General features: G+C 39.7%; 1 protein-coding gene across 1 annotated transcript in view; it reads right to left on the reverse strand.

Moving 5' to 3' along the window:
- The window catches only part of GRID2 (glutamate ionotropic receptor delta type subunit 2), a 1,139,199-nt gene that overhangs the window by 332,685 nt on the left and 787,772 nt on the right, over positions 1-18,742 (reverse strand). The window contains exon 9 of the mRNA XM_088464469.1: positions 14,998-15,099. Within this exon, the coding sequence (XP_088320595.1) occupies positions 14,998-15,099 (102 nt within the window). The remainder of the gene's footprint in view (positions 1-14,997; positions 15,100-18,742) is intronic.

Below are 18,742 nucleotides of genomic sequence, written 5' to 3' on the forward strand. Positions count from 1 at the left end.
CGGTGGCCAAAACGTAGTGGTCTGATTTCAACAGATTGACCACCCTGGAATCCTGGCAAAGCGAATGAAGGGCTTCATCCACAAGTCCCACATGCCGAGCGGAATCGCTCCGTCTTAGCTCCTCCTTCACTTTCTCCAGCTGCTTCTGCAAAAGCCTGATGAGGGGAATGACCTGACTCAAGCTGGCAGTGTCTGAACTGACTTCACGTGTGGCAAGTTCGAAGGGCTGGAGAACCTTGCACAACACGGAAATCATTCTCCACTGCGCTTGAGTCAGGTGCATACCCCCTCCTTTGCCTATGTCATAGGTGGATGTATAGGCTTGTATGGCCTTTTGCTGCTCCTCCATCCTCTGAAGCATATAGAGGGTTGAGTTCCACCGCGTCACAACCTCTTGCTTCAGGTGATGGCGGGGCAGGTTCAAGAGTGTTTGCTGGCGCTCCAGTCTTCGGCACGCAGTCGCTGAATGGCGAAAGTGGCCAGAAATTTTTCGGGCCACCCAAAGCGTCTCCTGCACGCCCCTGTCGCTTTTCAGAAAATTCTGCACCACCAAGTTTATTGTGTGAGCAAAACATGGGACGTGCTGGAATTTGCCCAGATGTAATGCCCGCACAATATTGGTGGCGTTGTCTGATATCACAAATCCCCAGGAGAGTCTAAGTGGGGTAAGCCACTGGGCGATGATTTCCCTCAGTTTCTCTAAGAGGTTGTCGGCGGTGTGCCTCTTACTGAAACCGGTGATACACAGCGTAGCCTGCCTTGTAACGAGCTGGCATTTCTGAGATGCTGCTACTGGTGACGCTGCTGCTGTTGCTGCGTAAGGTGATACATCTACCCAGTGGGCTGTCACAGTCATATAGTCCTTAGTCTGCCCTGTTCCACTTGTCCACATGTCCGTGGTTAAGTGGACATTGTGTACAACGGCATTTTTCAGGACACTGAGGACACTTTTTCTGACGTTTCTGTACAGTCTCGGTATCGCCTGCCTAGTGAAGTGGAATCTAGACGGGATTTGGAACCGGGGACACACTACCTCCATCAATTGTCTAAATCCCACTGCACTAATGGCGGATACCGGACGCACGTCTAACACCAACATAGCAGTCAAGGCCTCAGTTATACGTTTTGCTTCAGGATGACTGCTGTCGTACTTCATCCTCCTCGCTAAGGACTGTTGGAGGGTCAATTGTTTAGTAAAAGTAGTGGTGTTCCTACTTCCTCTCTGGGATGATGAACGACTCCCAGCAGCAGCAACAGCAGCAGCGGCAGCAGTAGGCGTAGCACTGCAGGATCCTCCGGAGGAATCCCGGATAGGAGAGTCAGTCATGCCAGTGACATGGCCTGCAGGACTACTTCCGATCCTAACTAAGGAGGAAATTGACGAGGAGGGAGTTGACGGTGTGGTTTGCAGGCGCTTGGATACAACAGGACAACGGGATTTAGGTGTCCCTGGACTGCTTACGGTCTTAGCCAAAGTTTCTGAACTTGACAGTAACTTTTTATGAACGCGCTGCAGGTGCCGTATAAGGGAGGATGTTCCTAGGTGGTTGACGTCCCTACCCCTACTTATTTCACCTTTACATATGGTACATATGGCAAGACAGTTGTTGTCCGGATTTGGATAGAAATATTGCCAGACCAAAGAGGTGGAATGTTTGGTCTTCTGCCCAGGCATGACCGTGATGGGCTTTTTCATCCCACGGACAACAACTGTCTCCCCCGGAGCCTGATTTAAACAAACCACATCACCATCAGAATCCTCCTCGCCAACTTCCTCCTCAGCGCCAGCTACACCAGTATCCTCATCCTGTTGTACTTCAACAGTGACATCTTCAATTTGCATATCAGCAAGTGGACTGTGGGTGCTCCTTTCAGCACTTGCAGGGGGCGTGCAAATGGTGGAAAGAGCCACCTCTTCCCGTCCAGTGCTGGGAAGGTCAGGCATCGCAACCACCACCACACTTGGACTCTCCTTGGGGATTTGTGATATCTTCTTAGAAAGCACAGTTCTTCGCTGTGCTTTTGCCAGCTTAACTCTTTTGATTTTTTTAGTGGGAGGAGGGCTTCCATCGTCATGTGAAGCTGAACCACTAGTCATGAACATACTAGGGATCGACCTTAGCCGTTCCTTGCCACTCCGTGTCGTAAATGGCATATTGGCAAGTTTACGTTTCTCTTCAGCTGATTTAAATGTCTTTTTCAAGGTCATTTTCCTGAACTTTGCCATTTGGGATTGTATGTGCCCTCTACTATGACATTGGGCATCGGCCTTGGCAGACGACGTTGATGGCATGTTATCGTCTATGTCATGACTAGTGGCAGCAGCTTCAGCACTAGGAGGAAGTGGTTCTTGATCTTTCTCTATTTTATTTTTATCGGAGAAAGTTTGGTCCTCCATTTATGTTATATCGATTTGATATATACGTGCGGCTAAACACAGAAAATAATTTTTTTTGGGTTTGGACTGGAGTGTACTTTGTGGGTTACAGCACCCTTTAACGGTCAAGCCAGCCGGCCCTTTACTTATGACACAGGCGCACGCTTGGCACTACTTTGTTGATGCACGTGCGGCTACTGCGCACACAATTCACAAACACAGAAAATAATTTTTTTTTGGTTTGGACTGGAGTGTACTTTCGGGGGTTACAGCACCCTTTAACGGTCAAGCCAGCTGGCCCTTTACTTATGACACAGGCGCACGCTTGGCACTACTTTGTTGATGCACGTGCGGCTACTGCGCACACAATTCACAAACACAGAAAATAATTTTTTTTTTGGTTTGGACTGGAGTGTACTTTCGGGGGTTACAGCACCCTTAACGGTCAAGCCAGCCGGCCCTTTACTTATGACACAGGCGCACGCTTGGCACTACTTTGTTGATGCACGTGCGGCTACTGCGCACACAATTCACAAACACAGAAAATAATTTTTTTTTGGTTTGGACTGGAGTGTACTTTCGGGGGTTACAGCACCCTTTAACGGTCAAGCCAGCCGGCCCTTTACTTATGACACAGGCGCACGCTTGGCACTACTTTGTTGATGCACGTGCGGCTACTGCGCACACAATTCACAAACACAGAAAATAATTTTTTTTTTGGTTTGGACTGGAGTGTACTTTGGGGGTTACAGCACCCTTTAACGGTCAAGCCAGCCGGCCCTTTACTTATGACACAGGCGCACGCTTGGCACTACTTTGTTGATGCACGTGTGGCTACTGCGCACACAATTCACAAACACAGAAAATAATTTTTTTTTTGGTTTGGACTGGAGTGTACTTTCGGGGGTTACAGCACCCTTAACGGTCAAGCCAGCCGGCCCTTTACTTATGACACAGGCGCACGCTTGGCACTACTTTGTTGATGCACGTGCGGCTACTGCGCACACAATTCACAAACACAGAAAATAATTTTTTTTTTGGTTTGGACTGGAGTGTACTTTCGGGGGTTACAGCACCCTTAACGGTCAAGCCAGCCGGCCCTTTACTTATGACACAGGTGCACGCTTGGCACTACTTTGTTGATGCACGTGCGGCTACTGCGCACACAATTCACAAACACAGAAAATAATTTTTTTTTTGGTTTGGACTGGAGTGTACTTTTGGGGGTTACAGCACCCTTAACGGTCAAGCCAGCCTGCCCTTTACTTATGACACAGGCGCACGCTTGGCACTACTTTGTTGATGCACGTGCGGCTACTGCGCACACAATTCACAAACACAGAAAATAATTTTTTTTTGGTTTGGACTGGAGTGTACTTTCGGGGGTTACAGCACCCTTAACGGTCAAGCCAGCCGGCCCTTTACTTATGACACAGGCGCACGCTTGGCACTACTTTGTTGATGCACGTGCGGCTACTGCGCACACAATTCACAAACACAGAAAATAATTTTTTTTTTGGTTTGGACTGGAGTGTACTTTCGGGGGTTACAGCACCCTTAACGGTCAAGCCAGCCGGCCCTTTACTTATGACACAGGTGCACGCTTGGCACTACTTTGTTGATGCACCTGCGGCTACTGCGCACACAATTCACAAACACAGAAAATAATTTTTTTTTTGGTTTGGACTGGAGTGTACTTTCGGGGGTTACAGCACCCTTAACGGTCAAGCCAGTCGGCCCTTTACTTATGACACAGGCGCACGCTTGGCACTACTTTGTTGATGCACGTGCGGCTACTGCGCACACAATTCACAAACACAGAAAATAATTTTTTTTTTGGTTTGGACTGGAGTGTACTTTCGGGGGTTACAGCACCCTTTAACGGTCAAGCCAGCCGGCCCTTTACTTATGACACAGGCGCACGCTTGGCACTACTTTGTTGATACACGTGCGGCTACTGCGCACACAATTCACAAACACAGAAAATATATTATTTTTTTAGCACTTGGGGGGAGCACCCCTGATGGACAGAGCACCCCCTGGACAACACTACAGCACTCCTTTAGGACTGGGACACTGCACAGGACTTTGGAGTGGACACAGCCCCTATGGAGAACTGACTGCACAACACAGTCCAGCCAGCCCCTATGGACTTTGAAGTAGTGGACACAGCCCCTATTAACAACAGCAGCACAGCACAACACTGCCAGCCCCTATGGACTTTGAAGTAGTGGACAACAGCAGCACTACACTACACTACACTACACTACACAGCCCTAACTCCCACCCTCCCTCTTCACTGTCCACAGCCGAGTGAGAAAATGGCGCCGACGCGGGTACCTTATATAGGATCCAAAACCCGCGAGACTCGGAAGGCGGGATGATGACGTTTTGCCTCGATTTCAGATCCGAGTCAGGCGGGAAAAGTCGAGCCTGACTCGGATCGGACTCGGATCGGGGGGGCTCGGGGGGGTTCGGATTTCAGAAATCCGAACCCGCTCACCCCTAATTCAAACTATTTAAAGTTCACTTTGGTGACCAGATTATACAGAACAGCTCACATTATTGCCATTTTAGCTGTTTACAGTACTTGCTGTTCACTTTTTAAGGGGATGAATTGCTCATTTTAGTTCGGTAAATCACAAGAAGTGTATTCACACAATACAGATCTGGCTATATAATTAAACTATTTTCATTATTTGAGCAGTAGTTGTACAAAGTAAATTAAAATATGAATCCAATGCAACCGCTATGATACTCATATTAACAACTGTTTTATTTGTATCCAGTTAAATCCCTATGCTGTTAAAGCATAAACAAATAAATGCCTCCAATATAGTTTGGCATTTAATGCAAAGTATTGAGCCAGTTTGGGTGTGTATTATATAATTATTGCACAATTGACACACCAAGGAGGCGAACCTCTATAAAAATATATGTTTGATGCTGATTCACATACAGTAGATAAAAAAATCGTGACATGGATTCTAATGGGAAGACCACAGCAGGTCAATGAGTTGAAAATTCTAATGATTTTGTGATGACTGATGAACGAAGTAGACTAGTAAATGTTGTAAACACATATCATTTTATAGTCTCTTATATGTAAACAAGCATGCCTCACTATTTTATTGAAATAATAATAAAATTATATATTAAAAGAGGCAAATTTGATACCACTGCAAACATCTTGCAGGATTTTAAGATCTGAAGTCTGGAATAGATTCTGTTTGTATTTTTATACCCATGGCTTTCTAGCTCTTCCTTTGATGAACTTCATTTGTCGCCTTTAATATATTGTATTTTGTTGTGTGAATGTCCCTTTAGTACTAGTGGCAGCTCATTTGCAGATCTTGGTGAACTGCCATTTTGAATTACATCATGCTTACAGCCTAATTAGGAAATATAAAACAATGGGAGATCAGAGAATGTCAGCTCCTGAGAATTTAATAGAAACTGAAGTAAACCCGAATTTTGCTCTATTCCCTGAGGTTTTTTTTTTTTTTGAAGCAGCTTTAAACTTTATAAAATGCCAGGCTTTAATACTTGGACCTTGAACAAGTAATTTCAAGAATCAGTACAACACATATGCAGGATATAGCTATACATGGACAGACAGTGAGGTATAAAGATAGATGGAAAGGCAGAAAGATGGATAGTTGAAGAAAATATGTAGATTGGTCAACACGAGATGTCTGTATATTAATCACCTTACTCTTTACATTGCTTGAGAGAAAAAATGAACTTCACTGTATTATTTTCTATAACATGAATAACTGTTGTTAGAACTGGATATATGCAAATATGTTTCTTTGTTTTCATAACATGCTTTGTGTGGATTATTTCATTACATGGATTGTGAGCATCTGTTGACAAGAACAGCTCATGTTATAAGAATCCTGTGCTACCAGTCTTGTCAGTACTAGATTTTCTATCATCACCACCAATTTGTCTTCATATAGAACGAGACACCGGCATGACTGATGTTCAAATAGTAGTGAAACATATTTTTATTTAAATTTTGCATCTTATATGCATCACAGAATCATCGAAAAGATGCTCATAGTGTAGTAGAAATGTAAGGTTGTGACATTAACCGCACAAGGAATTGGTTGTACACACGTACAAATTTGTTGTGAAGAAAAACTGCGGCCACTCGCCAGGGCCCATAAAAGCTGACACATGGTCTTGGAACATTAGTTTCAGCTATATCCCTCCTAGTCCCTAGAGGCAACCACTACCTACTATCTTGGCAGACACCATTATCCCCAATTTAGAAACAGACTGGAAGAAATGTCCCTGTGTGTGCACTGGTGTGAACTCAAAGCTGTGATTCCAGGTATAGCCATTCATATAGGGGCTAGATAGAAACAAAAGAATACAGCACCATAGGTAGAAACTAAACTTGCATTCTTGGAGGCGCAAAATCATGATTGTCCCTTCCCCATTTTAAAAAAATTGGCCTCTATCTAATCCCATCTCCAGAAGCTCCTCTTGGCCCATTTGCACAAATTCAGATAATGCCGAATATTCAATAGCATGTGTAATAAAATCAATAGGTTGCTTGCACATAAACTCAGTGGCAAGCTTGTGGAAAATCATATTAAACACCTTCTGACTCCATGAGGCACCAAACTGCCGACCTCAGCTATTATAGCAGAGGAACTGTTGCATTAATTTTCCAGCCTGTATAATCTGGGGGGTGATGGTGACATTCCTCAGCTAATTCATACATCTATCTCCACCATTCTTAAAGGACTTCTTACCCCCTCATTAGACCAGAAAGCCCTCTCATCCCTGAAAGTGAAGTTGCAGAGACCATCCAGTCACTCCCTAGAAACAAGGCACCTGGTCCAGATGGGTTTGTTAACAATTTTTAGATCACCTTTTTCAAGGTACTTTCCCCTATCTTGACCTCACTTTTTAATTTTGCTACTGGACAAGGTCATTTCCCTCCTGAAATACTTGAATCACATATTATTCCCAAGCCCATAATGGATCACATTAATCAAAATAATAGACCTACTATACTGTATAGCCTTCTTGAATATGTATTTAAAATGATATGCCAAACAGATTTCAAATAAGATTACCAATTTTATTCCTTTACTGTAACATCCGGACCAGTTGGGGATTGTGTCGGGTAGACAGGCATCTGACAACACCTGCACAGCATTGGACCTGTTCTCAGAAGGACTTTTTACTACTCTCACTTGATGCTGAAAAAGCATTTTACCAGTTGTTTTATTTATGCAAATAAGATGCACATTTTTAGCTAGGAAGATACTTGGCATGGCAAAGCAGCCCAGAACCTGGCACAACGGAAGGCACTATTTGGCACGAGTAAAGCCACAGTGTAAAAAGACACACCTGTATCTGGAAATTACATTATCTATTATTAAAACAGCTGGCCATTTGGTACAATATGTTAGGCTTACCATACTATCCCTTTAAACCGGGACCATCACGAATTGCACATGTTCTGTGGCTGATTAAAACCATGTGAAATGCAGACTTGAAGTCAGCCAGCCACAGAACCTGTGTAATTCATAAGTGTCCCGGTCTAAAAGGATACTATGGTAGGCCTACAATATGTACACTTCAAATTGATTATATATTTGGAGGTAAATATGTAATCACATAAATTAAGATGGAGATTGCTCTGAACAACTGAATCTAGGCAATAAATCTACACATATGATGGATCAGTTCTGCTAAAAACTAGATTATAGGGTTTTATAGATAGTAAATATGACTAATGACAAGACAAACTGACATGCCAGACTAATGCTTTTCTTGTCATACAATTGGTTTGGTCTCACACAATTGGTCATTTAAATTAATATGACATAAAATTATCAATGATTAAGTTTCTAAGCAAATATCCATGGTAACAGTAATAATATGAATTTACAACCTGATAAAAAATGTTTTGGTGCATTATAAAACCATATTTTGTATCACATGCAAATAGATTCCTAATAGGGAACAGAATAATTTATTTTTCAGTCTTTTGCACATTTTCCAAAAGTATATTTCAGATTTACAAATAAATGTGGTACATTTCTATACACAATGCACAGAAATAACAACAATTTTAAAATTTTCTGTTGAAATTCCTTAAAATATGTCAATTTTCTATCAACATCTTCAAAGTCATGCTGTGGATTGTTTCTAATAGCTGTAGGAAAAAACAGCGCAATACATAAACCACCACTTTAACTTCATAATAAATGTAGTTATAACTGCAGAAAAATTCTTATTTTCTAAGCAAGATATTAATTGCTCTTGTAAAATAATGCAGTGTTGCCCAGATCTGAGTAATCAGTTTATGTCAATTGAAATGTTTTCAAAATGATTAAAATGTTTTCAAAATGAATTATCATGATTATTTTGATAATACTGATGTAATAAACAGTTGTATTGCTAAACTGATTATAACATTTACATATTTTTTTTATTTTGTAATTCCCCTTGTCCTTACATATTAATCTATAGATACAGTTATTATGAGAAATTTAAGATATCAGTAAATATACACCTAGTTGATCTTCACTCTAATCAAAAAATTCCAGCAGTGTACTGAATTTTTTGTGCATAACGAAACAAAGTTCCCTTTGCTACAACAATAAAGACACGGCGGTGAGTTTGGCATCCAGTCCTCTTCTCAGAAGTAAGCCAAGACAGAGTAACTTGTATAGGCTTAGAAACTTCAATAATTAACCAAGGACTGCAACAGAAATTATCCTTCCTGTCTTCTCTCCTTAATCCAATCATAAAAAAAACTGCAATGTATTGGGGGCTAGATATTTATTCAAAGCATTGTTCACTTATTCTGAAAGACCCATTATTAACCATAAACTCACTATGGAGAGTCTGATCACCAACAATGAAATGATATACAATACTCCTCAGCAGAGGGCGACTTTGTATCAAAGAATGCAAAATTGCTTCAGCGGAATCAGTTTTGTCAGGATTACCATACCAAAAACCGAGAGCCTGAAAATAGTATAGTACTACCAGAATCCAACCTAAGGGGCAGGTGCAGAGTTAAATGCAAGGCAACTGTAATTGCTCCAGTACTGGGACACAAATCTAAATATGTATAGTTGCCCATATCCTCTGTTGTGCACCACCCCTATTTGAACACTTGGTTTCATAGTTGTCATCATAATTAGCACAGAGTTACACTAGCCCTATTGTTGTTGCAAAGGATATGTCTGAAAACAGGTTACATTTTGCATGAACACAACTTGGCATAGCCTACAATTCCATTGACATGCCCTTTCTGAACTTAGACTATGTGTTAATGCACAGTTATCACCCAATGATGCCTCTTCAGCCACAAGTGGAGATGCAACTGAGCTGTGTACAACAAACTGCAAATTGCAAACTGTAGCATAGGCTTGACTTTGAAGCATGCACAGTGTAAGAACAAGTCTCATTTCCTAGAGCTTCAGATGCAGTGGATGGGTTTTTATCAATAATCACATACACAATGCAATCTGGACACAATATTGCATGATTGCATTGAAGTATGCGATCATATCAGACAAATGAATAACAGAGCACCTAAAGGGACTGGGGCTCCTAAAGGAGCCTATCCTTGCAATGTGCTGGGAGTGCAGCAGTGGTCTCTTCATTCCTGTGCTGGGACTCCAGCGCATGCATGGTTTACAGATGGTATTAGCTGTGGGGCTTTGCATTCCGTAAATCCAACAGCATTGCATCCCCCATAGAAACTTATGGGGGTTGTGGCTGTTGTCAAAAATGGAGGCACCACAGCAAATATCGTGAATATCTTCTATGGTCCCTCCATAATACATCTGGGGGATACTAATTTGTGGTTAACATCCGACAACAAATGTTTTCAGGGAATATGCTGCAAATAGTTAATGATAAATAGGCCCCTTATAGAGGTGTTGTATATTCTGTGACAGTGCTTCAATATGGTTGGTCAGAACTTGATCTGGTGCAAAATGGACTGGTCTCCATGTTATTACTTCCCAATATGTCTAGCTGGTTAGCACCGACTAGCTTGGAAAATCCAAACGACAAAACAGTCATCTGCTGTTCCTAGTTTCCAGTCATGGATATTTGGAGCTAACTTATCTATCAGAAAAAGTAAACTGTATTTAAGAACATAATTTCTGGAAAGTCTAGTATTTCTGTAGGCAGAAACCAAAATTGTTGAAACACAGGGCAGTGCAATATATGAATTTTATGGATCACCAGTGTATAGCAGATTGGCTTGACAACCTATTTAAAAATGTCAAACTACAGCTGTAGGATTTAATGTATTCCATGTAAAAATTACATTTGTATCTATTTTCACATCCTTCTCTGTATGTATAAGTATATAATAATTCCCATGGCACAAGTGCAAGTAAAAACAGAACACCACTATTACATTTCAGGATAGAGAGAGGTTTTTTTAATGTAATTTTCTCATCAAAGGGAGCCAAGTCCATCATTATCTCATGTCCTGCGCATTGCAATAAATATAGCATGTCTCAGATGGCAATAATGAAACTTCATGTGTGTTAGTTCACCATATCTATCTTGTAATGGAGCAAAGGAACAAAAGTGCAATTAGTCACACATCAGAAAGTCTGCTGACAGTTCAATTGCAGAGGACAAATATGGAGTGATATGATAGACATCCTCAATGAGTCCACCTTTCCAAAGCAAAGTTAGCGGAAACCTGATTAATTTGTACTTTAGTCTGAGGAGCAGGATAGAAAGGTGATACTTATCAGAGAAATAGAGATAATAAATAGCAGCACTAAACATTGTCAAAATGATGATGTATCCTTACTTGAAAACAAGAGATGTGGCTCACAATTAATTTCATCCTAGTAAAATACTTTAGAAATAAATAAAAGAGGAAGATATTACTATATATTATAATCATATGTATAGCTATAATTTTTGACATAATTAGAATACTGTTAGCTAAAACTGCCAAATGTCTTGATGAGTCACAATCGCTGTATCTTGCATCGTCGATGGCAGGTAGTTTGTTACAAAAGTACTACTTAAAGTAATTTTCAATATTGAGTGTGTCAGTTAGCTAGACTTTTTGTTTGAAATCATATAGAGTTATCTAAGTTTTCATTGCATTAATGGTTAAATCAAGTTTGATATAAACTAAATCACTCTCATACCCCTTTTACACCAGAGCTAAACCCGGGTTATTGCAGGGATAACCTGGGTTGCTTCAGGGTGTAAAAGGGTACAGGGTTGGATTCCCGGGTCGAGTGACCCGGCAATCCAACCCAGGTAACTTGCAGGGTTTAACACAGTAATGACCCGTGAAACCCTGCAGTGTAAACAGCACAATCCGGGTCACGATGATCATTCCGCATGCCTTTCGACTGGCCGGCTTCAGTGGTGCTTGGAGGTGACATAACCTCCAAGCCTCCACTTCAACACCGGAAGAGAAGGGTCACTGCAGACCCGGCAGGGGGCGCTGTTTGGGCCTGTCAATTTTCCTGTTTATTATCATTCTCACTTCCTCTTCTTTTATCCCGAGCATCTCCTGACTGCCCCAGGAGTACCCCTATCTCTTCCCTGGTCCTTCCCCATGAGGCCAGGGCCCTTTTTCAGGTGCATATCTTATGTCCCTATTTAAAAAATGGGGGGGCGCCAATGCTCTCTCTGGCACAGCGCAAAAAAAAATCTAGTTACGGTTCTGTCGGCCATTAACACACTAAATCCATGAAAAGTTCATGGATTTTTGCATTAACTGGCTGTTATCAAATGAGAACTGCATAGTTATCGGATTTCTTTTCAGGTCTCATGAGTCCTGAAAAGTAATCCCAGTTAAGTTGGGCTAAATGAATAGCCCACGGTTATCAATTAGCCCGCGGTAAATTACCGTGGTTAATTAAATCTCCCCCATAAAGAGTTTATACAGTATAAAATTTATATAAACAAAGTCAGCTCTAGAAGTTGACAATAAGTCTAGTTTATACTCATTGTCAAAATGTTTACAAATAAATTACCAGGACTACAAATAGGCAACTTTTAATTTCCCATAAATTGCTACTGAATGACTCTCCCCAAAATGCACTGCTGGCTTACACAGATCTGGCCTAAACAAATGAAAATGTGAACAAAATAGGAAACATTAACAAAGATGTGATTATATATTATTTTTTTTCACATCTAAATGTAGTATTTAAAGAACTCTGAGAGGTTTTGTACACATTTAACTAAGAAACATTGATGTGTATAGAACAAACTAATTTACTTTTTTGTCCTCTGAAATGGAGCCATATTGATAAAACCTTTATTTCATGGAAAATGTCGCATTGATCTAATATCGGCAACTAGAGGCTTGATTCCACTGCATTGACTACGCTCAGCAGTCTTCATTAAGCAGTGACTTTTTAAAATCCTTTTCATCCACACATAGTCAATAACCTATTAATGTGTGTGGGAAGAAAATGAAAGGACAAGTAATTGTGTAAGGAAATAAGAAAAATAAACAAGGCTCTGCAATCTGGATATGAGCTGTGGTAAACATCCTTTAAAATGGAAGGCATTCTTGTCATACTGAAATGTCTCTCCTGAATGGGTTTTTGCAGTTTGCGATGCAATGGTAAATCACAATATGTTTTAATCTCCTGTCAAGGTTCCCCTTATGGCAAAATAAACATGTTATAAATTAAATAACATCACACAAATGGTTTAAATAAAATAGAAAATGATTTGAAATTGATTACAGTTATTATTTCATTGCTCTATCCATGTTGTCTATCATGCTGGTAGTCCCTCTGTTTTGGTGGAAACTAGTACAGGCAGTCTGTCAATGGATTTAGTTAAAGACTTTTTAAAAACAATTAATTATTTGTATATTTAGTTATTTAATCTGTACAATAACACATGTCAGGCAATTCATATTTATCAATGCTTGCTGCAAGGTTTATGGATGAGAAAAAGACATGCCTTCTAAGAGGTGTATCTAAAGATACTTTATAACCCAAGTAAAATCTACCTCCAAGGGGTGTGCTCTACTGGTTTACTTTAATGCTTGTGGATGGAAACACTCCCTTCAGACAGGGGACCAAGTGGTCATCATTTGGCACAGTCGGAGCATTTCAATCTAATTTTTACATCCAGAAAATGGACTGACACCCAACTCTCAAATTAGGCCTATAGTTACTTGTGAAAGTCAAATTGTCACTGTAGAAAGAAATACACTTTCAATTTATACTAGTTTAACATCTATAAGGGTCCCAGACTGCCTAGGGGGCCCTGCTCTGATCTTACAGTTCAATTTCTCACAGCATAGAGTCTGCGGTCCCTGCGGTCCAGTGCTATTGATGTGCTGGATCACATCTTACGTGGAGCGGTCCCAAAGTAGCAGAGTAATGGTGGAAACAGTGAGTGACAACGGGAAAAAAGCGTTGGTGATTTATGGGCAATTTTTGTCCCTTGCTCTGAAAAAGTTTACATAGTTTACATAGTAAATGAAACACGTTTGCAACTCCATGTCCTGTACTAGGGGGTAGCCTCTGATCTGCTATCTCACTTTCATACAGCAGAAGAGGCTTCACAACAAAGTCCCCACCTGACACAATATGTCTCACTTCGGCACACAAATGGAACCAGGTTACTGATGTGCATTTCTAGATAAAGAAGCTGAGGATCATGAGAAGAGAGATTCACGGCCGGCAAGATTCAGGGATAATGGGAGTGTGTAACACAACTAACTGTTGCTCTACAAGTCTCCAGTCCTGTCATTACAACCTATGCCAGTCTGACTTGGCATTACACCTTATATAAGGATTGTTACAATAACATTTCAGACTTTATCTGTAGTATCTAGTTCCATATGGATTATTTATTTCTAAAGAACTGGTGTGCCTAACTTTGTTACAGTCCAGTTACTAAGGAGACCAATATGTATCACTTACTGATACTGTGGAAACTGATTTTCATTTGATTCTTTATTCGTGTGGTTTGTATAATGCAATACATTTTGTTTGTTGTTGGAGTATTGAACGTATTAATGATACAATTAGTGTTTCATGCTTTGGATTTGTTTATATAATAAATACTAGATATTCTAATTCATATATGATTTAATTATACATCTATCAATTAACACCTTCATTAGGCAAATATAAAAAAATATAATAGGATTGGTCTGCTTTTAAAATCACATTAATACCTGGATTTCCAAACTTAGGGCCAGATTCAATTAGCTACGAAGTCCGTCAGAACGGGTTACTGTAGCTTAACGTGTTACATCTCAGAAGGCTGATTCTGCTTGCAGCCTATGTAGGTGAAAGCATAATCAGCCTTCTAGAAAATGTGCAAAGCAAGCTACCATCCTCTAATTGAATTCGGCCCTTCATGTTAAATGTAGCTAGACAGCTTTAACCCAGTTTTCCTCCATTTTTCATTGTTATTACTAATAACAACAAACTTAATTTGCAATCAATAATATTTGACAGGTAGCAATTTCTTTTTAAAGTCAAGTTAATGAAAGGGCTAAGCCCTTAATTTTAATACTGGTATATTTGATTTGAATAGACTGCTAAACTATTAAGTATATTTTCATATATCATTAATGTACACTGAATGTGGATTTGTAGAATCAGGCTTACCAGTACAGTGGCCACACGGAGCACTACACCTCGCATGTTGTTTTCTAGCTTCCTGTCTGTCAAAGACCCGTTCAATCCAGTCGCAGGATTCCATGAGCCAAGCTAGATGGAGTAAAAACAGCTGTCAGCATCAAAGCTAATTGATGTGGTAATACAAGGAAATAACATTAAGGCTCAAATTCCACATAAAAACACGAAGGATTTTACACGTAAAAGTACTTTCTAAAGTATTGGAGGATCTTAGTCTTTTTTTAGTTAAGATTAATTATTGTATCTAAAAGTGGTTCAATTAATGCTATAAAAAGATGCTGTAGATTTATAAATTGAAATTATTGCAATTAGTGGAGAATAGAAAAAACATATAAATATATTTTGTAGTGAAGGAATCTAAAAAGTGTGATATATAGAAAGTGTGTACGGATTTAAGTATTTATTAGAGCATGCTCCCTCCTACACTACCCACACTAATGCATTCTCACAACTATTCCAATCTTTTCTCTAAGCCAGACTTGTTCCCCTTATTTCAGTGGTGCCCTCTTCTAATTACATTGTACACTCTCTCATAAGCAGGGCCCTCCCTACCCTTTGTTTTCATATCTTCACTATTTTTGTCTAACTTGTATGTTCCTATTTTATGTAAATGTTTTATATTTTATTTCCCATCTTCCCCACTGCTGGTGCTGAGTAGCACTATGGTGTCTTACAAATCTACAATGATGATAATAATGATAGTAAGTGCAGTTTGGCAATCTTTATATATACAACATTTTGAAAAAGATCTACTAAAGAGTAAAGGTGCGTACACACTAGGCGATCAGGAAAGACAATACGATTACGACATCGTAATCATACCATCGTTCCTGATCCCCTGTAGTGTCTGCACTGAACGATCAGTTGTTCAGTGCAGGCACTGTCCATCATTCCTGAACATGCCAATCTGTCGTTATCGGCAGATTGTGCTGCATGTGCAGGCGATGGACAATGTTGGAAACGACCAGCGGGAGTGCGCATCGATGGTCGTTTCTGACATGAAAGTGCACGATTTGTGCACGATTACTGAGCGATTGCACGATTACGATGTCGTAATCGTGCAGTTGCTCAGTAATATCACCCAGTGTGTACGCACCTTAACACAAATGAAAGTAAATGCTTCTAGCAATTAAGCAAATCATATGATTAGAGTCAGTTTTTAATTGACAACATATTTACATTAACTATAGCTTTATAAAGTGACTGGTACAAATCATCTTGTAAGTTATTATTTTTATATGTATAAGCCTGACAGAAATGCTTTAACTATGGAATATGCACATTTTTTTAAACATTATTTTATAAATATGATAGCTGTGAAGCCAAATACTGTAAATATCTAAGCAGACAAACAGATGTGACTCTGGAATGCATACTGTAATGCCATATAGCATCCACATGGGCTGCTGTTTATATAGCTGTGCTCTCAACGTTATACATGTCCCTGATTTTAATGTATCTGGTAATATAGACAACATTTATTAGCATTTCAAGATATAGGGCCTGATTCAGCAAGGAACGCAAGTGTGGGCACGCACGCACTCGGCCGATGCGTATATATGCTAATCAATGCATATGCACGGCAACCACAGCATAAGATGCAGACGCCCAAAACTACACAATGCCGCTCACTTCCCTTTACTCAAAGCCTGAGTAGTCCCCAAGACAGTGGAAACATCTGTAACATCGAGAACCATCAGAACCATACGCACAATAGAGGTTGATCTGATGTTGTGCAGAATTTTGGACACTTCCTGAGTGCATTGAGTTGCCTGGCTGTGTATGCAGCTGCACTGCCTTAATTATGCACATCCCTATAACGGTGTCCCAATACACAGGCACACATGCGTTCGCCCGACCACCCAACTGTCACCACCCGCAAACAGTACTTCCTGTCAATCAATATCGGACGGGTCTGCGTACACACTGCGTGTAGTCTGCATACTTTTACCCGATTGCACTGGCTAGTTCGCGCATGCGGAGTGTGATGCATATGCACGCACAGTGCAAAAACATCGGCCGAGTGCTTGCGTTCTCTCACTTGCATTCCTTGCTGAATCAAGCCCATAGTATTGTACCTACTAATATTAATGTAGCTTTTTAAAATATGACCTCCTATTACACAAATTTATGATACTTAAACAGGCTGGTTAATGGAAATTTCATTGTAACAAAACCTAAAAATTGCATCATAATTCGACATTCATCCAGCTTTGGTTTTTACATGATAACCACAATGTACAATCAAATAAAAGGTTAGATATAAATATGCATAAATAAACATGATATAGTAATATACCAGGTATAATACAATTTTTTTTTCAAAAATATTTTTTAATCTTAAAATGAAGTAACTGCATCAGTGTTTGGAGAACTTGGTTGTGTGAGAAAACTAATGCCGGGTACACACTGGAGTGTTGTCGTTCTGACAAATTGTGCATATCATGCAGTGTGTATGCACGATATGCACGCTCCCATGGTCTCATGCAATGTCGTCAGGTTTGATGTGCAGCACATCAAACCTGACGATAACGCGCCATGCAAATTAATGAAGGACGGGACAAGTGATCATTCCATTCTCCTCTTTCCTGTCCTCTCACTGCATAAAAATCATATTGCATAAAACTGAATTGATCATTATTTTTCTCCTCCAACTGGTCCTCTGTCAGACATAACAATTATTGTAAATAACATATCTATTTAAAGGGGTCATTTTATCAATATGACCTTATTCCTCCCATATTCTCTTATCCACTCCAATCTAATACTGTATGAATTATACACAACCACTAACATATTTCTTTCCACTCCTCATGCCCTCTCTGCCAGTCTCTAGACTGGCTGTCTGTTACACATACAGTGGTTAAAATCTCTTAAACTTTATTTCAGTGAATTATTTGGTTTCAGGTAAATATTTGACTTCTGGATATATAAAATGTGAGTATAAAAATCATATATTCAACACTTGTTTTGCTCAGCTTTACCTTGCATAACTTAATATGTATATGAAACTCTAACCCTCTGGTTTACTTGGATATTTCATTATATTAGATAAACCTCAAACATCGAGTAAATTAATTAAGACAATAAGAGAGCAACTTTTGATACATTGAATTAAAAAAAATCTTTGAACACATCACATTTTGATGGTGCTTCATATTTCATTAGTTACTGTGTTTCATTTTAAGCAGCATAAGATAAGAAAATTACATTAGAATACAGATCGAAATTAGCACTTATATTTAGTTGAAAATGTAATGACTGAAAAATATTACAATTTAGAAATTTGCAGGTTACAGGTGTTATTTTCGAAAACAAATTAAGATTAATTTTCTGCATTAAGTATGTTGTTATCTAGTTGTTTTTTCCTTAATAATCTACTTTTCTGAAATGATTCAGTTGGCCAGGTAAGGAACATTATATATAACTAGAACAATTGACAACAATAAACTGTTAACCTATTCACATAAGTGAAAGCCTAATTTGCAATTGTGATGCCCAATAATTCAAGCATTTATTTATAAATATAATTTGTCCAGTTTGCCATTCTTCAAATTTTCAAGGGCCTTTGTTTAATTCATTCCCCCACACCACAAAGTAGATATTACTGTATCTTGTTTTTCTGGGTATTAGTGTTGGTTGTAGATCAGTGATCGAATTAAATGGGTGCTTTTTTTCCTACCAACAGACTACTGTAAATCCAAGGCTGTCCCAC

This window comes from Taudactylus pleione, unplaced genomic scaffold, assembly GCF_031769625.1.
Source record: "Taudactylus pleione unplaced genomic scaffold, aTauple2 ptg000055l, whole genome shotgun sequence".
NCBI lineage: Eukaryota > Metazoa > Chordata > Amphibia > Anura > Myobatrachidae > Taudactylus > Taudactylus pleione.